The sequence below is a fragment of the Silurus aristotelis genome, assembly GCF_946808225.1.
Source record: "Silurus aristotelis genome assembly, chromosome: 13".
NCBI lineage: Eukaryota > Metazoa > Chordata > Actinopteri > Siluriformes > Siluridae > Silurus > Silurus aristotelis.
In genome coordinates, this window is record NC_139586.1 from 13,676,867 (window position 1) to 13,700,847 (window position 23,981).

Sequence of the window (23,981 nt, forward strand, 5' to 3'; positions counted from 1 at the left end):
CTGATGTCTTTGGGTGGGGAAGCATTACAATTTCCCTTTACATAAATTAGGAAATTCAATACCCCCTGTGCACTAAGTGAGCTTCATGAAGATATAGTTAAGATGGGTTGTACTCTTGAGTGTACTGCTATAGAGATCCACCTCAACCCTATTGAACCACTCTGGGATGAACTGGAACATTGACTGCGCCTCAGGCCTCCTCACCCTTCAGTAGGGCCTGACTTTACTAAAAATCTTGTAGATGAATGAGCACATAATTCCCCAACCGTTTTCGAAAACCTAGTGGAACATCTTCCCAAAACAATGGAGATTTATATATACAGTGGAACCCACTTATCTCGACCTCGGTTAACTCGCCAACCCTATTAAGTCGACGTTTTTTAAGGGGAACCGCCAAATTCTCGCTTTGTCTAAGCATTTTTAATCGATTATGTCGATTCTTTTATGTCGACGAACCCTAATATCTCGAGCACAAGGGGGGGCAAATTTGGCACTTAACGTCGGTTATCTCGATCCACATGACCAATCGCCGGCTTTTGCCACGTCACCATCTCACTACCTTATTTTCACATATATAAGACGCGTCTTATAGAAATTTTTACATACCCCTGACCCAGGGTGCATCTTATATACGCGAAAAAATGGTAGTGAGACGGCACTGTGCAGCTGCGGAAAAACTCGCGGATGTGACGGAAAAATCAAGCCTTACAGATGCTACAGGTGTAGGACACTTTTCAGAGCTGTGTGTCAGAGTGAAATGACTCGAGAATTTAATGTTGACACTGGTTAGCTTTTTGTAAAAACGAACTACACCCCGCACGTTTTTTGTGATTTTGTGAGCGATGTTTGTGTTTGCAATGTTGGAGAATATAATAAAGGTTTGTTTTGAGAATCGACGGTGGTTTGTATTGTATACTGGTAAATCTCTGCTGAAAGTTGGTGCACATATGCCTTTTGTTGTTAACAAACATGTATGTACATTTTTATAGCATGCCTTCATCAAACAAATCGCGGCAACGCTGTTGTGTAAAAAAACCTCCAAAAACACGTGCATGTACATTCTCATTTATTAACGCACATCATGTACATAAAGAAATTTCACGTTAATATATGAAAGCACTTTCATATATTGCTGCCATATTGGTTTTCGTTTATCTCGATCATCGGTTATCTCGACGCTTTTTGCCGTCCCCTAGGCCATCGACATACCCAGGTTCCACTGTATATATATATATAGCAATTGGGACTAAATGTGAAATGGGATGTTCAAAAAGCACATACAGTAGAATTTTATGGTGGGTGAGGTGTCCACTATCTTTTGTCCATATAGTGTCTCTCTCTTTTTTTTTTTTCCTCTCCATACAGCTTGTAATACACACAGTGGAACACTACACACTCGCCAATGTATAAGATGAGGGGTGGGGGTGTAATAAACCGCAGCCCAGCGTAGGACAGGTGTCAGTGTGTCCTCTTTGTCAGCCATAAAAGTTAATTAAAGAAGAGGAATTTTTATTGCGCACGGCCGTTCCAGCACGGAGGTTCGGCTCCTGCTTCATAACGTAACTAGAATAGTGTGTGTGTGTGTGTGTGTGTGTGTGTGTGTGTGTGTGTGTGTGTGTGTGTGTGTGCTTGTTTTTATGACTATCTAACAGTGTGTATTTATTCTCCATTATGTGTGTAACAGTATGTGGTTCGCTGTAACTAAAACGTGAGCGGAGCATGTTTAAAACCCAGACTACACAATATTTTATTTATGTAACATTTTCAACTAAATCTGGAGCTTCAATCAGCTTCTTCAAACATGATATTGATAGAAAAGGCCATGCGCACTGATTGTGTGACCCCTTGTCAACACCCCCCCCCCCATTCTCCTAAATTTGGCTATATACCAATATGACATGCTAAACACTATGCACTTACACTGTGCACTACAGAATCTATGGATTTTAGTGTAGAATTTTCAAAGGGTAGTATGACATTTTTTATTTGATAGCAAATGAGGAATAATACAAGTAATAGCTATAGCAGAACTCCTAAAAAGAATTATTTTGTCTAGGTTGTAGCTATGGCTGCTGCCAGTGTAGTTTCTTCCCCCTTTGGTGGTCTAAGTAACAGCAAGAAATGTCCATAACAGCAGAGCACTTTAAATTAAACACACTATTTAGACTATTTCCACTTCAAAATGTCAGTAGAATAGTGCATAAGTATTTAACACTCAATTACAGACTCTTTTTCAGAAGCATCAGCTATAACTTAACTTGAAAACGTCCCTGTTTAGGGAGTGTTGCTATGATTTCCAGGTGATGAACTAACAGAAATGCTTTTTTTGCCTCACAGAGAGCCAGATTGTCTCGCTTGGACACTTTAGAGATGGCTTTGGCATTTTGGGATTCAAAAATTTTTCCTTCGGTGCCCCTCGGGAGCTGTTTTCTTTGTCACAAGCCACACTGTTACTTGTATACTTTACAGTGCAAGAAGTAAAAATACTGCAGATAAAAGTATCGTTGAGTTCTGCCATTTTGGATTTGTGGAGATCACCTGACATTCCAGGGTTTTCAGAGAGCATGTTTTAAAAAAAATAAGCTGTTGCTGTGAATGAAAAAGGGAAAAAGGTTTAAAAAATAAAGGTACTCGAACTGAAGTGCATTTGCCTCGTTGTTGCGTTTAACAGCCGTGTTTGACAAATCTTGCAGGGTTCAAATTCACCCAGATACACTTTGTCGTCGTTCTTGCAGCTGGATTTGCATTTTCACCAGCCACATTTTTATTTTCTGCCTGACTGCTCCAGGCTTGTTATATCCAAGTGCAAATATTAAACCTTCATTGAAACTCATTGGACTGTTTTTGTGCAAAATTCTCTCAATGTGGTTTGTGATTAAATGAACAGGTTTTAATAGTCAGAGTGCTCATATTGAAGATGTAACACCAGTCTTGAGCCAATATCTGAGTAAAAAACAAACAAACAAAAAAGTGTATGTATATATATATATATATATATATATATATATATATATATATATATATATATATATATATATATATATATATATATATATATATTGTGGATCAAATATCAGAGAAAACAAATTATATATTAGATTATGTAACGTGAAAAGACTTGGACTTGGAAAAAAGCTTGTGTAATTCCTGAACAGGAAATGTTAAGATATAAAAAGGCTTTTATATATATATATATATATATATATATATATATATATATATATATATATATATATATATATATATATATATATATATATATAAAAAGAGGCTTTTCTTTTGTGAACATCGAGCTTACTGATATTTTCCTCAAATAAACCGTGCTATCATGTCATCTCTCATCTGTGACAACAAGCTGTTGTTTGCAGATATCAGAGGAGCACGGTTTTGTGTGTGTGTGTGTGTGTGTGTGTGTGTGTGTGTGTGTGTGTGTGTGTGTGTGGACCGTGTGCAGCGGTTCATGCTGATTCTTCACTTGCGGCTTTGAGTTTAATTACCGAGAAGCAGCCACTGTATACCAGAGAGTGTGGTGGGAGTGGGGCGACAGTAAAGGATGCATTAAGCAATTAAAGTTAGGGAGGACAAAAACGAAGCGATGCAACGCTTCGCCCCCCCACCAGTAATTGCTTGGTGATCACAAAGGAGGCGAGTGGAGGAAGATTGAAAGCAATGTGCTGTACATCAGCATTTTATACTGACAGTCTTTAATATTCTTCAATAAACCTCACCCCCACTTATAGTGCACGCACACACACACACACACGCACACACACACACACACACACACATACACCCTGATTAAAAGATCTTTGCATCAGCATGTAATGCTGTATATCACACATCACCCACATAACATGTCACACAAGCACACACAATCATACAGACACACAGCCTTGTCTAAATATATATGCTTCAATATTTTATGAACAACACGGGAGTTAGCGACTCGTAGCACCAGCAAGGTAAGAATGCAGGGATTATGTTAACAGCGCTCACGCTGGCTCATCTACGATTTATCTGCTGGTCCTCGCCGCCACACCGGCTGCCCACGTTAAAGCATTTGTCTCGCCTGTTTGCGCCAGATAAGAGAGTGGAAATTCTCCAACGCAAAACGAGAAAAAGCACGAAGGCGTGTGAGAGACCCCAGGAAAGAGCGAGCCCGAGAGAAAAGACCAGAAGAGAGAGGTGTAACCTTTTGTTTGTCGGTGGTGAGGAACGGGAGGGAGCCTGAGAAGCAGTGCTGAATGTTAATGTATGTGGCAGCGCACAGGGCTTTCGGTCACTGATTATCAGCAAGCAGGAGGAGGGAAAAAAAAAAGCAAGGGACAGAGAGATGCAGAAAGGAATGTAGGACGACCTGGACAGCAACCTCATTTCAGTTAATACATCGCAGCATGTGGTGGCAGAAGGTGCTAGAAAGTCAGCGAGATAATCAAGAAACCCAGACACTTACAAATGCTCACGGAGATGGAACGCCCGATATTGGACTTATTGCCTCGGTTCAAGCCGTCATTCTGCTGATAAACAGCAAATGGTTTTGTTTGAGAGGGACTTAATCCCCCCTTTTTTTTTTTTTTACGTACAGAAAAAGAGCTGATGAGTTTCTACAAATTTAATGCACCCACCGACTTTTGTTTCAGCTACCTTCACATTTACTGCACAATGTAATTCATTTACACACCATGAATGCGCGTATAATACATAAGTACACAACATAAACGTCCGCACAAGCAAAATTATGCTCAAAAGAGCTTCTCGAAGCAAAAATATATGCCCTTGCAAAACTATGGCTGCTATCCCAGGTTGCACTGGAAACACAATCAACCGAGGTCTCTGCAAATACCTAAAGAGGCATCTCGAGCAATGGAGCATATTCGGAAACATAGAATTTAGACATCTTTGGGAAAATACAACTCTTGTCTCTATGTGATAATGGGTACATTTCTGGTCATCTTTGACCTGGAAAGATATGTGCCTTCAGGCACGTCTGTTGCTTTTCCCAACACTTAAACATGATTAAAGCAAGCATAATGTGTCTTTATTAGTTTACACAAAAGGACACAAGTCCTCGGCGCAGATGATCTTTTTAATGAAACGCTGCTCAGAATTAACATCGCATCAGCTAATCTGATTTAGTGCTGCCCCTAGAAACACTCCAGGGACACTCCTGATTGGTCTTTCGATGGCCATGTTCCTGCCGGGGTAAAAGTCTTGCAGCACCGGAAAGATAAAATTGATTATACCTTTAAATCTAGATGAGTTCTTAGTCAGTTGAATTGCAATCTTAGCTAGATTTCACAGAGCACCGCTGATGTTCTCATCCTGGAATGATTGGCGATAGTATCAAAAATGACCGTTAGAGTCAAGCTTATTGACTCTCTCTATATAAAATTCAGTTCAAATGTATTTGCATAGCATTTATTTTTATTTTTTTAGCAATTCACATTGTCCCATATAGACATAAATGCAATACACTATTGCAATGGCTGTTGTAAATGTATGAAGTAAGGCCATGCCCTGAATGTCTTCACTCACAAGATATTAATGAGGGATTCAATTTACATGGTAAAACGTGTGTCTCAACAGGGCCACTTTTCTATAGAGTAGTATCAAGAATTAAAAAATATCTCTGCAGCTGTTTACTGACTTGGAAACAGCTACCAGATTTCTGCTGTAATGGCACAACACATCTACATGACACATAAGGTTGGCCGCTTGTGCACTAGGGGGCGGTGTCACATTTTAACAATCAAACGTCTGCCATTTCAGACATCCGGGGTGTAGTACCAGGAATTCCAGTTGCTGATGTGTGGTAGGTAACCAGGTCTGTATAGTGTAGAGTGAAGAATCTAGCTTTCTGTTCTGTGCAAGGGATGTGGACTGTTTCAGCTTAAATGCTAAGTATATAATACTTTTAAATGCCATAAATATACTACTCTACTGATTGAAGAAACATCAACATGTCACGATTTACATGTCTTTTTGAATTCCCCTCATCCACACAGTGCACCTTATTGATTAGTAAATTGTGTTCTGTTATATGAGGCTCAAGATTCTGTTTTTTAAACTGCTCCTACATACTTCAGATCACCCAAATACCGCTGTAATTACTTGCATCCAGTTTCTCCTCACTCTTACAGATTCCTATTATCCCTTGACTCCAAATTTCAGACAGAGCTGTGGACAAGCATGAATATGTAGCACAGCACTTTCTGCAGCTCAGGTGTTTTACGTTTGAGCATTTCCATCCCATCAGGTCCACAAACAAATCTGGATTTTTCCAGGGAAACATTATAATAGTCAAACTAAATAACCCTTAAGGGTGGAAGCTTCCCCCATCCCTTGGTAATGTAAGTCCTATATATGCATTTTAATGGATTCCTGCCCTGGTGTTTGTCATCGTAATTTTTGTAATAGCCCCATGCTGCCTTGAGATACCACAGAAGACGTGTGTGTGTTATCCTGTCCTCTCACCCCAACATTTTTTTATTACCCAGGATTGAATTTTATATTGGAATTGAAATAAGAAATCCATTTATAGTGGCCTTGTCTCTCAGATTTGTTGGAGCCAGAGACCTTTAAGAGCTGTACCCAGCATAGTCTTGCTGCAAACTCATTGTAAATAGTCACCAGACGACGCACAGATCTCCCCTCCTGCACACCAAGAGTCATATTTCTGCTTAGAATAATGCTTAAATTAGGTTTTAATAGGTGTTTGAGACCTGTGTCCTTCATGGTTGAGAACAATTTGTAAGCAGTATTTGTAAGCAGAGTTCAGAGTTCTAAACGGTCAGGTAATGCATGTGATAAAAGTTTTTTCTTTTTTTTTTTTCTTTTCATTTTTGTGTTAAGTATGCATCTGAACTCACCACAGTATTATGGCCGTACATAAAAAAAAGTATTTGGTATACACTGGGCACTTTTATATATGTGGTCGCCCGCTTTTTTACAGGACCCAAAGTAATTTAGACAATTGGCCGGTTGCTTAGCTGTTCCAAGGCCAGATGTCTGTTATTCCCATGTTATTTTACTTACAAGTAAGTAGATAAAGGGCCTAGAGTTGATTTCAAGCAGTCGAAGTCCAAAGCCATTATTAGGCTGAAAAATCAAAGCAAGCCCATCACAGAGATTGCAAAAAGATTAGATGTGGCTAAATCAACTACTTGGTACAATCTTAAAAAGAAAGAACGCTTTGGGGATCTCATGATCACCAAAAGGCCCATAAAATCCACAGGAAACAGTTGTGGTAAATGAATGTGAATTCTTTTCCACAGTTTTCCTGTTGGCCAGATCAGGAGGCAAGGGTTTACCACAAAATATTAACCATGAATAAGCTTCAAAAACAGGAAGACTAGATCAGAGTTTCAAAAACATCTGGGGGAAAAAAGCACATGCATTTATGGAGCAACAGTTCAACTTGTAGCAGAATAATAGTAATAGAGTATGTAAAAGAAAAGGATCTGCTCATGATCCAAAGCCATTTCATCATATTCCATGAGCATGTATGGAAGGAACTCGAGCTGCAGCTTCACCTTTGCCCTCTGCGGTACGGAAGCCTAGGAGCTTACGGAGGTTGTACCACGTGCCATTGCCCATGAAGCCCCTACGCAATACCACAGCGCTCATGGGTAAAGCCTATGGTTCAGCAGGTCAAGCCCCTGCATCCCTGTACACCATAGCGGTGTTGCAGGCATATCAGGCTGACCTGCTGCATGAGTTGGACGTGGGAGGTGCCTCGGGCAGCCATTTTGATGAGCTTTGCTGTATGGTGGATCTGGCTCTCAGAGCAACTGAAGAGACTGCTAGGGCCATTGGCCAGTCTATGGCTGCCCTGGTGTCCACAGAAAGGCACCTGTGGCTCACTCTGTCAAAAATATCTGATAGAGACAGGGCCATACTGCTGGACGTGCCGCTGACCCCTTCTGGCCTCTTTGTCGACTCCGTAAGCTCGGTGGTCGCAAATGTTCAGGTACCTCCCACGCTGCTCGGCGGGCGCAGCCCCAACCGCAACCCTCCACCTCCCACTGGGAGGTGCAGAAACACCGTTTTATCCGGTGCCCGCCTTGTCCCGGACCCCTCAGGGACCTGGTCCATTAACCCTGCCACCCTCGGTGCTTCAGGGCACAGCCAGCTAGAGCTCTCTCCTTGGTTTCCACCTGGCATCGTTGTGGTCCAAGAGATCCTGCCACACCTAGAACCGTTTCAGGGCGCTGCTCCAGCTCTAGGCACACTGTAGGTCAGTCTCGAGAGACTGATACCCCTGAGGCACTTTTTGAAAGCTTGAAAAGCTCTTCCAGATGTGTCTCAGTGGGTCATGCACACTGTAGAGTGAGGCTACTCCATTCAGTTCAGGTCTCCTCCGCCCTGTTTTCACGGGGTTCTTTCCACTCTGGTGGGAAGCCAGCAGGCTCTGGTCATGGAACAGGAAGTAAACACTCCTGAGGAAGGAGGCCATCAAGGTGGTCCCTCCATCAGAATAAGAGTCCGGGTTCTACGGTCGGTACTTCATAGTTCCCAAAAAGGACGGAGGGTTGCGTCCTATCTTAGATCTACGTCAGCTGAACCCCTTTCTTAATGATCTCAGGTTCAAGAGCGAGGACTGCGAGGACTGGTTTGTCACGGTAGAGCTAAAGGATGCATACTTTCATGTATCCATTCTACCTTCTTACAGGAAAATCCTAAGGTTCGCTTTCGGGGCCAAAGCTTACCAATACCGGGTTCTACCGTTTGGCCTTGCCCTTTTACCCTGTTCCTTCACAAAATGTGTGGATGCGGCTCTGGTTCCCCTGAGGTCTAATGGCATCCGCATCCCCAACTACATCGACGATAGGTTGATCCTAGCTCGATCAGAGCAGTTGGCGGTCCGGCATTGAGATGCCGTTTCCACCCACATGAAGGTGTTGGGGTTTCGGCTGAACGCCGGGAGAAGTGTGCTTTCTCCTTTACAGAGAACCACTTATCTCGGTGTCATATCGGATTCGACTACTTTGCGTGCGCATTTTTCCCCTGCCTGCATTGTGGCCATCCATACAGCTCTCAGGAAGGTCAAAGAAGGGCAGCTTCTCACTGTCAAGCAGTTACAGAAACCTTTGGGTTATCACAGAGGGCCTACGTGCCTTAGATGTTTGGAGATCCCCGGTTCCTGTCTCTAGGCCCCACGCTGAGAGTCCCCAGTCGTCGCTTAATGCTAATGACAGATGCGTACCTCATGGGGTGGGGAGCGATCATGAGTGATCAACTGCCTAGAGATGCTGGCCGTGCTTCTAGCACTGAAGCATTTCCTCTCAGACCTCAGAGGTCACCACGTGTGGTGGAGAAGGTTTGGGAGAAATTCGGAAGAGCTCAGGTGGATCTGTTCGTGTCCTGAGAGATGATGCACAGTCCTCTCTGGTTCTCCCTTACTCCTCCAGCCTCACTGGGGATGGACGCCATGGCTCAGGTGTGGCCGAGGCTGCATTTGTATGCCTTTTCCCCAGTCACGCTGCTTCCAGGAGTTCTGGAGAGAGTTTCCCCCCGGGATGGAGTCCATCTCCTCCTGGTAGCTCCAAGGTGGCAGAGCAAACCATGGTTCACGGACCTGGTAGCTCTCCTCAAGCACACTCCATGGGAGATTCCTCTGAGGAGCCATATTTCACCCCAGCCCAGAGCTGTGGAGGCTGTGGCTGTGGCCCCTGCTGTGGCCCTCTCCTTCCTGGAGTTTACCCCAGGTATGTCCAGTGCCTTTCTGTACCCCCATATGGGTTACTCAAGGTTACCTCGGTTGTACCATGACCCGTAAGATTACAGGCATTCTATCCTCCTCCGTTCCAGGCCCCATACCAGGAGCAACTGAACTGGCTCTGTCCGTTGCACTCACTGGACACCTACGTTCACAGGACAAGTCTTTGGAGAAGGACCGATCAGCTGTTTGTCTGCTACGGCCCTCCCAAGAGAGGCCTCCCTGCTAATAAGCAGACTCTGTGCAGGTGGATTGTTGTGTGTCGCTGTGTCTCTATGCCACACCTCCGGTGTCCCTGCAGCGTGTCCTTCTCCCGTACAGAAGCTGACGCTGGCCTTACTCATATGCGTTTTATACTCCTAGTAGTGACGTAACCTCACCGGTGACGGCCAGCGTCCAATTTTTTAATAATTACACAAATTATTTTAGAGCGTGAACACTCGGGCACTCGGGCACGTTCCCAAAGCGTTTCAACGCAGCGTCTCGTTCCCTCAGGGAACTAGGGTTACATACGTGACCTAGAGACGTTCTCTGACCTAATCAAAATGCCCATTGGGCTGCTCTTAGCACTAAAGGTGAATAATAATTTGAAAAACTTGGTTAGGATGAAGGTTCTGTAGCGGCTGAGTCAATCACCTGGCCTTAATCCAATTAAGCTACATTTCACATTTTGAAGCAGGGTTTATTCGGGTCTTAAAAAATCTAATAAAGACTTAAATTTAAAAATATCTCAATTTTAGGTCTTAAAAAAGTCTTGAATTCGCTCGGTTAAAGCCAGTTGCGTTTTTGATGTCTTGATATAGGTCTTAAATTTCATCCTTAAAATGGTCTTAAAAAAGTCTTAAATCTGACTTAGTGAAACATGCAGAGGAAAGGATTTGTACCAAGTCTTAAAAAAGAATAATTTAGTTCATAGTTTAGTTCATGATAGGTTGCGTAATTATTTTGGTCCCTAAAAACCTTGACTGATAGGGGTGGAGAGGGTTGCTGAAAAGAGCAATGAAAGTAATGAGCTTATAACTGAGCTTGTGCAAATGGCTACGAAAGGAGAAAATGGCCGACCACAGCAACGGACCTAACCTTCGTTAACCCTCCCCTTTTTTACATCCTCCCTCTCTTGCACATGACAGCAGCCCAAGATGGATTCCCCAGCCACATGAATGCATTTATAAATGTATTTCCCCTGGATTTATTGCAGCTCAATCGCAAAATGATGAACAGACCGGAGACCCTTCGGCCTGCCGATCCTCACGAGGGAAAAGAAAAAGCGAGACAGAGAGAGCTGTGGATGGAGGGAAGGGGGAGTAGTGACATAGATAGAGCCCCCCTCTAAATCCCCTCCACCACCTGTGAGATAGAGCAGTATAGCTCAGTCTGCCAGGCGATGTGCTCATTCCTCCAAGCTCTGTCACCAGGGAGTAAGGGGCCCCAGCTATAAACTTAATGAAGTTTGACTGAACTCATCAGCTTTTGAGCCACAATTTCGGAAACTAGGAAAACAGATGCAAAGGGGTGAAATGCAGAAATTTCCAGGTTTCACATAGACATCAATACTTCTTTCTACAAATTCTTCATGCATTTAGACGGATAGGGACCTATAATTTACAAAAAAATGAGATGTTTCATTATGTAAGTACTATGATTTAAGTACTTTTGGCATTAGTGACCTGGAAAAGGTCAGCATCCAGACTTGAACATTATGTTGCGTTTGTGGGATCTTTAACATGCATCTAACTTTTGCCTTTTTTTTTCTCGGGTTACATGAATGCATTACATTTTTACTTTTTGAATCGTACCTCCTTTATATACTTCCCTCTCCCTTACCTCTCTCTCCCTATTTACTTTTGTCCATTTTCTCATGGTGGGTGGATCTTGCCATGCACTTCACGTCGGAGTCGGTGTGTGTTGCCATGGTGGTTGCTAAGGATTTATCCAGGAGTGACGTGAAAAGTCCGAATATTAAAGGTGTCCTTCTGATGAAGCGAGGCTGCTTGAAGCTGCTCGGAATGAGCAATCACCTTGCTGCATCCCCCCCCCACACACACACACCTTTTCCCATTGCACCGTTTCTTTTTTATTTTTGTTAATGTAACATTTTAGGAATATTAGTATTGCTGCCCAAAAAAAAGAAATCATAAAACACAGCACACACAGAGCTTTATCTGTTTACTCCACATTAACATCCATGTTGGTAGCAAGCATAACAGCCATCATGTTACAGACACATCCTCTCTCTTTCCAAAATCCATGTTTCCGCACCTTCACAGGAGTGCTATGCTGCAGGCTCACCTCCTAATTGTATGCTTTTCAAATGTCCTTGAGACTGAGGCTTTCGTTCGAGGCTATGGATGCCATTGCGAGCGGGACAAAAAAGCAATCAGTATTACCTAACAGTTCTCCAAAGATGTTAATGTAAGGCTGCGAGCATGGCGTAGGGCCCCGGTGACCTCTGCACTTGTCTTAATGGACTTTTAACTTTCGAGGCTCGCAATGAAGGATATGATATACGTGTCCTGATAATTCAGGTAAATGAAAACACCAGAGTTACTTTCAAACATTTACAAGAATATTTTGTGTTCATGCTCTATGTTGTGTATTGGGTTTCATTAATAATAAACATACATCTGCATAAACCCTCCGTATTTGTCCATATGTATATACATTTGAGTGGTTCACATAAAATCGTAGATTTTAATGAGATCTGATACAGTTTTCTTTTAATCAACGCTTAAAATACTTTAGGTTGGAGATCATGTCACGCTTCCTGACTACTCACAGCCTGCAGTGTAAGGGATGATTTATTTCTTCTCCCATGAAGTAGGCTGTGTCTAATCACATACACCTATACGTTTCCAAACTTTGGGCTTCATTTATCACACTTCATTTATAATGCGGTGGAATAAAACAGATTTGCACGGATCGCACTTGGTTTTTCCTGAGAGAACTTCCTGACTTGCTTTTATTTTTGCTCTTTAGGTGTCCAGTGATCAAATGGCGGAAAGAGGACTAGAAGTCTTAAAGAGTGAGGTAGCGAAGAACACACAAACACACACATAGTTTTGTTTCTGCTTTTAAGGCGGATCATCAGATAATATGCTTGGCCAAGTTTACTAGTTAACTTCCTGTTTCAGTAGAACAGATCAGAAGTCCCAACCGCCAGGTCACGATTCAGTACCTGACCGAAGATGCCCTGTTACCAGGTAGCAAGAATATGACATGGCGCTGTATTATGAATTGTGCGTTTTGCACTTAAAGAACCTCTATCCAAATTTATATATGGTGATTTCAGTGAACATCATTTCTACACTTAAAACCGGTTCAGAATATTATTGTTGAGTGTTCAACAAACACCCATCGAAAGTTTCCCTAATGCAGAAGGCAAGAAACGACCCAACAATGGTGATAACAAAGAGACAGATGCTGATGAGAAAAAAAAAAAGGAAAAAAGAAAGCAGCCTTTAACTAAAATATTCTATATGATGACTCGTAACTATGATATGGTTTCGTCTCTGTGGGCAGTTCACGTGAACACACGCCCCATCAAACGGTCCACAGAAATGTTTTCTAAACCAAACTGGTCCATGGTGTACAAAAGCTTGTTTAACCCTGGAATTGATGATGTCTATTAGATACATAGAAATATCATTATTTTATTACCAAATGTCACTAACGACTCTATGTCATAAAGCTTCAGTATTTAAGCCTGAAAGCACCCTATGCTAATATGAGGCAGGTAGTATTTAACATCAAAGGTTCAAATTACTCTATCAAACAGAATTTCCATTTTTGAGTGTTAAATATGTGACTGGATCGCACGTGACTCTTTATACCATTGTGTCAATTCAAATCAAATTCAGGTTTTGGAGGGTCTTTAGAAATTCTTGTTTTATTCTCTTATTAATAATCTTTAATTAATCATATCATATGGTTTTAAAATGTAAATTGATGTAGGTAAACGCTACAGTGCCAAGTCTGAAGGCTGGTTTACCCCCCTGTATAGTGATAGACAGAGTACTCCAGAATTATAGCCACCTTTTCATGCTTTTCATCCATTTAGCTGAAATTAGAGAAAAAAAAAGCGCATGCAATGTCATATTTGTTGTATTTTGCATCTTTTTGAAAACCCAGCTGAATAACCTTCTGGCAGAGGCATGATAAAATAAGATAAGATAAGATATACATTTATTCGTCCCACAGTGGGGAAATTTCTAAGGAGCTGCTGCAACTGGCTGCCACTTGGGCGGCACCAAGTTATAATGTGAACTAATAACCACTTTGAAGTAATAACCTCCTGGCAGAGCAAATTAGGTTTATGGGCGAGAATATCCTGGTACGCTAAAGAAAGGAATGGACCACCATTTTTAAAACAACAAAAAAGTCAGCAATTAAAATTATTTATTTTTTTTTACTGATTATTTGTATGTTTAGATGACTGAATAAAATTTTAAAAAACTTTTATTAAAATTTTTAAAATTGAAAAATAAAGAAAATAGGTCACTCATAGGATATAAATAGATGGAGCCTCGCTTGATAACCTTTTACGTTTCCATAGACAGCGCACCTCTTCTGCCTAACGAAACAAAACTCCATCCATTTTGCTTTGTGTCATTCTAACAGAGAAAGTGCTGTTCATCGAAATGTCAGTAATCACTTCTTAAAACAAACAGTAGTTGTGTAGCACTGAGGAGCTGTCTAATAATGGTCACGTTCAGCATTACAGGCCAGAGCTAGAAAGGGGTTAGGGTTATGGTCCTGTTCATCTCGCTTCATCCCCTTTCTCTCTTTTTCATTCTCTCTCTTTGTCAATTTCTCTCTCTCTCTCAAACACACACACTGTGATCAATAACTGATCAATAACTAGAATTGGCTACTTAATGGCTCTTTGCTTGAGAATTAGGCAAATTATTTCTAGTACATGCCTTGTTTGTTTTACTCCATTTGGATTTCTTGATGGCTTGCTGACATCTTTGGCACCGGGGGACAAAACACGCAGTTGACACATCGCGACGCGACCGTCCAGAAGCTACAGAGAGATCTGCTTTTGTCTCATCAGGCCCGCGATTCCCAGAGTGCTCAGGTAAAGCTGCTGTAATTATAACCCAGAAGTCATTTGTTTTTTCATTTGTCGATTTTGCTTCATCCAAATTCTTCATTCTGTGTTTCAAAAACTTATGAAATTTTTTTTTCCCTGTGTGTGTGTGTGTGTGTGTGTGTGTGTGTGTGTGTGTGTGTGTGTGTGTGTGTGATCGTGTCTCATTTGCCAATGGCATTTTGCGTCCTACTGTATTGATTGCCCTCGTTGTAAATCGCATGCGTAAACGAACGCGTGAGGCGGCATTTATATTGTGCAATTATGTTACGAGGTAGCGAGACAAACATAACGGCGCACGTAAGCGCCATATCATTCGCTCAGGTTTAATAGAGCGTCCGGAATTCGTGTTGATTACAGCAGCAGCTGTGTTTGCATTTCATTTTCACGTCAGGACGACAGCGCAATGGCGACCCTCCATCACGATTCAAATGCAGTATTGATCAGGGAGCGGCTGGGGAGTTCCAATCAAAACCCCGGCGAACGCTTTGCATCCATTTCATCATACGCGTTTAAGTCGGAACAAAACAAAAGAAACATTCTCTCTCCATCACTCTCTATAAAGGAATTCTTTTTCTTGTTCCTTCCGTTCACCACGAAAACTAGGCGTTTTTGCCCCCTTTTTTTCGACTTGTAGTGTGCTAATGTCACGATTTAAATGAAGTATTGATCAGTTTAGGTGGGGAGAATGGAGCGAGCGAGCAAGCGATTGTAAGGCAAAGAAAGAAAGAGCCGGGTTATCGGCTTGCATCACACACCGAAAGCAAGAGCGTAGGGATGAGACTGGGGTGGGTTTTTTTTTTTTTGTTGTTTTTCTTTTTTTTTTTTGTTAGGATTAACCATGAAAGAAAGATTTATCTTCCCCTCACATTTCTTGAATTCTTGAACACTTCAGGAATTTGAGTGGGATGCCAAAAAAAGGAACCTGGGAAGAGACAGCGATTTTGCCGCGTTCGTCCTCAGAAGAGCGCAGTCAGTGGTGAAGAAGGTGAAGAAGGCATGCTCGAGTTAGGCGGTGGAGGTGAATTTTGTGGATTATTTCTGGGCCTCTAATGAACGTGGCAGATTAATTGATCTTCGGGATTGTGCCGAGGCCTCCATTTTTACATTGTGTCCCGGAGCAGAAGAGCAATCTGTCGTGATGCTGGACTGGAGCGGTACCCTGGCGTCTGCGTGCATCTTCCTTCCTTCCTTCTTCTGTCTGTGTTGTCCTCCTCCTCTCTACTACTCCCTCTCTCTCTCTCTTTCTCTCTCTCTCTCTCCCTCTCCTCTCTCTCTTTCCCTCTCGTGACAATTCTGCGTTAATTACGAGATTAATTATTTATTTTGCGATGCGACACTGTGGGCCTTTAACTTTCCTGATCCAAGTTTTTTCATTGAGGATTTTAAATGGTTTTTCGGAATTTTCTACATTTGTCCATTTCCTGATCGCGTTAAAAGCTTTGCATTGTCGCAGTTTTTAACTTTTTTTTTTTTTAACCTTCTCGAGCCCAAAGAAAAAAAAAAAAGAACCCCAAAAACTGCACGATTACACATTCGGGTTACGAGAGATTGATTTTAACTTATTTATTCAGGGGAAAATATCGGGCCGTTAAGGATGAGGGACAAAGGAAGGATCCGTGTCTTTTTTTGCATTGGGATAGCATCCATGGAGGGTTTCGCAAGAGGCGAGGCTCTTTGTAGTGGATTGATTTTTCTCTTCCTCTGCGCCCTGCCTCCTTTTACCGTTCAATAGCTGGACATCCAGGAGCAGAGGCTGTGGGAGCTACAGAGGGAGCTGCAGGAGAAGCAGCAGGAGCTGCGGAGAGGACACAACCGCCTCCAGCAGCTCAGCATTGAGCTCAAGAGCTCGACGAGGAACGCTCAAGAGCTACAGGGTCAGGTAAAACAACCACTACCAGGCCCAGGCTGCTTAGGCCTTCTCTTTCTTTTTCTCTCCCTCTGTCTCTCTCTCTCTCTCTCTCTCTCTCTCTCTCTCTCTCTCTCTCTCTCTCTCTCTCTCAGACTCATTTCCTTTATCTGTGTGTGCAGTCATATGCATCTTAAGCTTTAAATAGCTTCATTCTTTCCTTTTATCAGCTCTCATCTTGTCATGTTTTCTCTGTAATTGCAGTGATCAGTGTTATGATCAATATGGAGATGACACGCACGCCGTGTCTGTGTCTGTGAGGTCTTGGCCCAGCACTGCATTCATTCAATTCAAATGATCTGATATGTAACGTGACGCATCTTCACGCCGCCTCTTGTACGTGATTACAATGCGATGTATATTGTGCAGATGATTGGAAGACATGTGGTGTATCATTAAAATGTGCCCAGGTTTAGCATGACGTACAAGTGCATGATGGGTGATGAAAGAACTGATTCTTCTAAGATGGTTGCCACTGCCTGCATCTGTATCCATTTAGTGCTCTAGCTATATTCAGATTCATACGGGATTGGGGTGTGGCTTAGAATGGAGGTTTGTTTATTTGTTTGTTTGTTAATTTTTTATTTCAGTAACAGCATACAGCATGGTGTGTGTGTGTGTGTGTGTGTGTGTGTGTGTGTGTGTGTGTGTGTGTGTGTGGGTGTGGGTGTGTCCATTTTAGGGCTGACAGTTTCTCAACCTCAGCTACATCACTCCAATATATAGTTGGCCTAAGTGAGAGATTTGTGCAGGTGTTTTATTATACTAATATTTGTACTTGCTTACACAATAGTTTTTGTAGCTGCATCTCTAAAAACTTTGGTTTGTTTCCATTTCCTAAAATATAGCCTATAGCGTGACTTAAACTACAGCAATCCTGACCAGGAAGCTACTAAGGATACCATATTTTCCGGACTATAAAGCGCAACAAATATAAGCCGCACCCACTGAATTTGACAAAGATTTTAAACATAAATACGCCGCACCTGCCGCAGGTGTCTACATTGAAACTAATTAACTTTACACAGGCTTTAATGAAAGTGTCTATAACACGGCTTGTATCTAAACAGTAGCCTACCAAGAAAGTCATTGTTCACTGTCTTCCTCCTTCCTTTCACAACAATTTCTCTCTCGTTTTCTCTCTCGTTTTCAGTAAAAGTTTTTCTTTTACGTTTAAAAATCACCACCGGTGAAGCTTTTCTTCCGATGCCGTGCAGCTCAGAACACAGGTGAAGTGCGTTTTTTTCATGCCTGGTTGTTTTCAGCATGATGTAGACAGTCCGAGTGTTCATATTTATGACGTTGTGCGGCCCGATTCAGTGGGAGCGCGATTTAATATAAAGAATTTCATTGGTTCACCTGAACCCGTTCGGCAATTTTATTGGTCTAATGTTATGGGGCTCAGTTTTTTGTCTTGAAGCTTGCGAACCCGGGAAAACCCAGGAAAAATCCATAAATTAGCCGTTTCATTGTTTAAGCCGCAGGGTTCAAAACGTGGGAAAAAAGTAGCGGCTTATATTCTGGAAAATACGGTAGTTTTAACTTTTGTAATATTTCTATTTGTTTATTCCTTCAATCTAGAATAATGTATTCGTATTCAGTTAGGCCGACATTCCTTATGAGACTGGGTTCAAATACAGGCTCGTTTAAACACAATTCCTAATTCCCAATATGGATTCCAAGATGGCTGTTTGTGCCTGTTTGACAGACTTCCCTGCTCTATTGGGCTGACAGTTTACTCTGACAAGTGTTGGGACGCCTCTGAAAGCTGGATTATCCCTGCATCGGCAGAGAAAAAAAAATACAAGCAAGCTGTCCAGTGTGTCTGTCGAGTCCTGTGTCTTCTAGACCGGTGAATGTACAAGCAGCACGTTCTCCTGTGAATTAAGAGCCATTTTGAATGTACATCTAAAAATTCAGTAATGAGCATGCGGCAGTGTGATGCATAAACAAACAAGACGATGCCCCCGGCTTGGTGCTGGAGCCGGCGAAGATTTGCTTCACTGCAGCTCGAAGAATATCACAACCCTCCCCACCTGCTTCAGAAAAAAAAAACTGCTGACCAATCAGAGGCCAGCATAGCAGCGTCCATCAGGAAACAGCCATGTCACCTGTCGCTAAGCGTCACGGCAGGCTCGAGCGAGGAGAGAGAATGAGAGCGAGCCGTGTTGAAGGAGGCTGAAAAGTAATTCAGCACCGGCATGGCCTGTCCGCTTCTCATTAGGGCCGTGTGCAGATTGCTCGACTTTCTCCTTTTTTTCTCCATTCTGTCTATACGACACAGACAAATAATGAGAGAGGACGGGAATGGTGGCGCGATTGTGTTTTGGAAGCGATCGCTTAATTTATCATGAAAGCTATATCTGATCAGTCACTTGTAAAAAAAAAAATTATAATCTATGTGCTGAACACAATACGGCCATAGTTATTGTTCAATTTAATTCCAGATGTGTATGTGAGGAATATAGATCAAGTAGCCGCTATAGCATTGTTGAGGTCAGGTAGTGATGGTGTGTGAGGAGGACTTTACATGTGGACTTTAAATGGCCTGCTACAGAGCGCCAGTCTCAACCCTGTTGAACACAATTGGGATGAACTGAAACACTGATTTAACGACCAACCTTGTGATTGGATGAGCACAAATCCCCATAATCATACTCCCAATCTAGTGAAACATCTGCCCAGTGGAGGTTATTATAACAGCAAATGGGGACTAAATGTGGTATGGGATATTTAAAATATACAGTATGTCACAAAAGTGAGTGCACCCCTCACATTTCAGCAACCATTTCAATATCTTCTCAAGAGACAATACTATAGAAATGAAAGCTGGATATATTTTAGAGTAGTCAATGTGCAGCTTGTAAAGCAGTACAGATTTACTGTGCTCTAAAAATAACTTAACATACAGCCATTATTGTCTAAATATCTGGCAACAAATGTGAGTTCACCCTATGTGAACATCTTAAAAACTGTGTGCAACGTGTAAATATTTTGTGTGAGCACCATTATTATCTGCCTTAATCCTCCTGGGCATGGAAATCACCAGAGCTGCACAGGTTGTTGCTGGGATCCTCTTACACTCCTCCATAATGACATCACGGAGCTGCTGGATGTTAGACACATGGCGCTTCTCTATCTTCATTATAATGTTGGAATACTGCTGTTCAGCCCAGTTTCTGGAGCGAGGGTATCATGTTCTGCTTCAGAATGTCACAGTACATGAATTCATGTTTCCCTCAATAAACTGGAGCTCCCCAGTATGCAGCAGCGCTCATGCAGCCCCAGACCATGATGCTACCACCATTAGCTTGACTGTAATACACAATTTTCTTGGTACTTCTCACCAGGGCGTCACCACACATGCTGGACACCATCTGAGCCAAGCAAGTTTATCTTAGTCTCATCAGACCACAGGACATTGTTCAAGTAATTCATGTTCTTGCACAGGTTGTCTTCAGCAAACAGTTTGCAGGCTTTCTTGTGAGCCAGCTTCAGAAGAGGCTTCTTTCTGGGAAGACAACATGCAAACCGCCTTGTTGCAGTATGTGGCGGATTTTCCACTTCTGCAACCTTTCAAGCAATGCTGCAGCACCTGACGCACAACACGAGGACTCGACTTCTTTGATGGACCCTTGAGAAGTCTGTTCCGAGTGAAACCTGTATTGGAAATCCTCTGTATGACTCTGGCCACTGCACTGTAACTCAGTTTCAGGGTGATACCGCTCTTCTTATAACCTCAGCATCTTTGTAAAGAGCAACAATTCTAATTCGCAAATCCTCAGAGAGTTCTTTGCCATGAGGTGCCGTTTTGAACATCCAGTGGTCATTAGGAGAGAATTGTACTCAAAGCACCACACTAATACACGATTGCTCTAATACACGATTCACAAATTTGTATGTTCGTGTCAAGCAGATAAAAACTTGAACATGATGTATAGGACATGTGGCTTTGCATAGTTACACAACCTACAGATGTTATCACAGGGTGTACTCACTTTTGTTGCCAGTTATTTAGACAATAATGGCCGTATGTTGAATTATTTTTAGAGGACAGTAAATCTGTACTGCTACACAAGCTGCACAATGACTATTCTAAAATATATCCAGCTTTCATTTCTATAGCATTGTCCCTTGAGAAGATCTACAATAATTGCTGAAATGTTAGGGGTGTACTCACTTTTGTAAGATTCTGTACATACAAATCGTATGGTCCAGGTGTTTACAAACCTTTGTCTATATAGTGTGTTCCAGTGAATCACTACACACTACTCAATGTGTAAGAAGAGTGTTGGGAGTGTAATAAAACACAGCACAATGTGAATGGGATGTTCAAAAGGCACACTTAATATAAATATTTGTGTGGTCTATTGTTCAGAAACTTTTGTCTATACAGTGTTTAATATATTGATTGTATATATTTTAAACTTTGAGGTCATATTTTGAGGTCAGTTACGTCTGGGTGAAGCATGGTGTCTAAAAAAAGCGTGATTGATGATGTCTTTAAAGAGAAAAGTAACCACGTTAGCCATTCTCTTAGCTTATGAACTTACTGTAGCAGAGGGCAGTTATTTGTCCAAGCACATCACTTTAATGTTCATTATGTGTTTACTGAAGTAAAAAAAAAAACAGGTCATCTTTTTAAATGTGACCTACATTCATTGAATGATAAAATGTTTTTTAGATCTGCAGTTTGATGATTGATAATAGCATCAAGAACCTAATCCTTGGTCATATTAACTATTAAACTAGACTTTGATGCAACAGATCATGTTGTACTGGATTGTAAAGGATGTTTTATTGCTTTGTTTCTAGCTGAATAAAGTGGGTTTTTTTCCTTTCTTGTAGCTATTTGAGGCAAGGACTCGTGTGGTCCAGGTCGAGACTGAGAATGAAGCTCTGCTGGAATATAAGCGTTTGCATAAATCCGAGGTAATTCATTAGTTTCATTTCAGAAACTTTTTTTTTTTTTTTTACATTATATGCCATATTATGTAGATAATGCGTTCTTCCTCTTCTACAATCCTTAACAGTTTTAAACCGAAAACAACAGTAACAATTTCAGCCGCATTTGTTCATCACACATTTTTTCAATCGTATCCGAGGTCACTTAAAACAGACCTCAGCGTTTTAGTTTGGATTTGATTTTCACGACTGCCTCCGGGTTGGAAAATAGCTTTTATTTTTGCAACTGAATTCAGAGTTTTATTTTAGTATCGCGTTTGTTAATAGGCAGCGCCGTAATGCCTCTTTAAATGTAGATTTAGAGCCATAATGATGAAGCCTTAAGAAAGGATGGATTACATTACACAACAATATCATATTCCATTCTCGAAATGTATCTCATTAAAGTTTTTTTTTCTGCAGAAATTGCTAGAAATGCCTACTAGATTGTATATTTAGCATTAAAAGAATAAGCCTTCCATGATTTTTTTTTTTTTTCATGAAACATATCACAGTAGCTTATTAAAGCATATTGTGACCTTAGTTATCATGATATTAACACTTTTATGGCCATATCGCCTGGTGGCGATGACAAATTCCCCGGCATGACATAAAGAAAACTGAAAATGAAACCTATAGTGCGATCATAAAACATTACAGTATACAAGTGTAGATGAGTAGACTACAGTCTTAAGTATCTTACATTACCTTTGCTGTGTCTGTGTGTGTGTGTGTGTGTGTGTGTGTGTGTGTGTGTGTGTGTGTGTGTGTGTGTGTGTGTGTGTGTGTGTGTGTGGTGGCTCTGCAGGTGGAGAAGCTCAGTGCTGAGCTGTCCTCTATTCAGAGAGGAAGTAAAGAAGAGCAGGAGACTGAGAGGAAGTTCAGGGAGCTTCAGGCAGAGCTCTCAGCCACTCGGGCTTGCCTTAGCGACTGCCAACATGGGACACAGGAGGCCCAGAAGAGGGTAGGAGCTGTCACTTCATACCTGCATCACTGTTTACTGAGCACATATGATAAAGCCAAACACACATTGGCTTAGATTTACAGTCGTGCATGTTGGTAAAAGCTTAGGATTTACATGCTTATGCTGTACATAATGAATCACCAGTTTGATATTATTGAAAGATTGGACATTATATATTTCACACGCCATGTAAAACCGAAATATCATGCATTACAATTCGACTTGAAGCACGTGTTCTGGTGTTTCCAATAAGGAAATGCTCCTAGTCACAGGTTTATAGCTGCTGCAGTGCAAGTGAGCTAAAGAACAATCTGATTTTGCGCCACACATTATGTAAATAAAAAGTATATTTAGTTTTTTACTCAGTCGAATCAAAAATGCTCATTTGCGAATGACAGTACAGCATTTAAGTGACATGCTGAATAAAACACTTCACTGTAATTTTTGGAAAACAATTAACACTGGTGTTTTGAGATCACTACCTTTCATTATGTTCTAATAACAGTACACCCTCCTGTCTGGTATTCCTTGGAAAAAAGTTTTGTTTTTTTTAATCGGCACGTATAACGGCACATTATAAGCTCACGAGCAAAATTTTTGTCTAACTTTTTCTTTCCTTTGAATTATCTTTCATTGTGTGAACGTTTTTTGTTTTTTTTTTGCTATAAAATATAGCTGTGTTATAAATCGATCTCCCCCACCCCCCTGCGTACGTATGTGCACCCACCACTTATCTTTTACCCCTGACTGAATTTAGAGCACATTTCTTTAGCCAGAGCTCTCGAACTTTATTTCAGATTTACCAAGCAGCTGGCCGAAGCGAGGCCATTCATTTGTACACAGGTAGCAATTTTATTTTCATTAATCTGCGCTGCTCAGCGTGACCCCGGTGTCCGGCTGTAATTTGGAAACGGCGTGTGCTCGGTGTGGCCCGAGGATCCGAGCCTGAAATAAGTCTTGCACTCCGGGGCTGCGGCCCAGGTCTCCATTACCACCCTGCAGGAGAGCCGCTTCGGCCGCACACACACTCACGCTGTCTGAATGGCCTTGATTTTTCATAGCCGACCCCGTGTTATTACTCATCAGAAAGTTTGTAAGGAGTGTGTGTGTGTGTGTGTGTGTGTGTGTATATGCATAAGTGGAGAAAGGATTATTGTTTATCCTGTGTACCATAGCAGAATCTCTTTTCCAATCTCTACATTTATTACCGGAGCACAGCGCAGATACGGCCTTATATTTATTTATATATGTCCCTCATTTTTCTTTATAGTCAAGGTGATGTGTATATATTCACCTTTGTTGACTTTGTGTGTGTGTGAGTGTGTGTGTGTGTGTGTGTGTGTGTGTGTGTGTGTGT

General features: G+C 41.7%; 2 protein-coding genes across 13 annotated transcripts in view; both read left to right on the forward strand.

Moving 5' to 3' along the window:
* The window catches only part of pmfbp1 (polyamine modulated factor 1 binding protein 1), a 177,476-nt gene that overhangs the window by 82,191 nt on the left and 71,304 nt on the right, over nucleotides 1–23,981 (forward strand). For 10 of the 12 annotated variants that reach the window (XM_083558353.1, XM_083558350.1, XM_083558354.1 and 7 more), the window contains 5 exons: nucleotides 12,695–12,745; nucleotides 14,712–14,795; nucleotides 16,543–16,689; nucleotides 21,565–21,648; nucleotides 22,469–22,624. In XM_083558353.1, coding sequence (XP_083414479.1) covers nucleotides 12,695–12,745; nucleotides 14,712–14,795; nucleotides 16,543–16,689; nucleotides 21,565–21,648; nucleotides 22,469–22,624 — 522 coding nt within the window. Of the gene's footprint in view, nucleotides 1–12,694; nucleotides 12,746–14,711; nucleotides 14,796–14,897; nucleotides 15,829–16,542; nucleotides 16,690–21,564; nucleotides 21,649–22,468; nucleotides 22,625–23,981 lie in introns of those variants that run through there. The other 2 variants (XM_083558359.1, XM_083558352.1) reach the window with 2 other exon arrangements.
* On the forward strand, nucleotides 5,784–10,248 carry LOC310735666 (uncharacterized protein). The gene is made up of 2 exons (XM_083558651.1): nucleotides 5,784–7,951; nucleotides 8,082–10,248. Exons 1-2 carry the CDS (start codon nucleotides 7,505–7,507, stop codon nucleotides 8,133–8,135), a joined length of 501 nt encoding a protein of 166 aa, XP_083414777.1. The 5' UTR covers nucleotides 5,784–7,504; the 3' UTR covers nucleotides 8,136–10,248.

What these genes read in the sequence shown, in the direction of transcription:
- LOC310735666 (XM_083558651.1), top strand. Translation starts at nt 7,505, where the DNA reads ATGGAAGGAACTCGAGCTGCAGCTTCACCTTTGCCCTCTGCGGTACGG. An exon ending in TTGTCGACTCCGTAAGCTCG is followed by an intron (nt 7,952 to 8,081) that starts GTGGTCGCAAAT and finishes CGGACCCCTCAG; the next exon opens with GGACCTGGTCCATTAACCCT.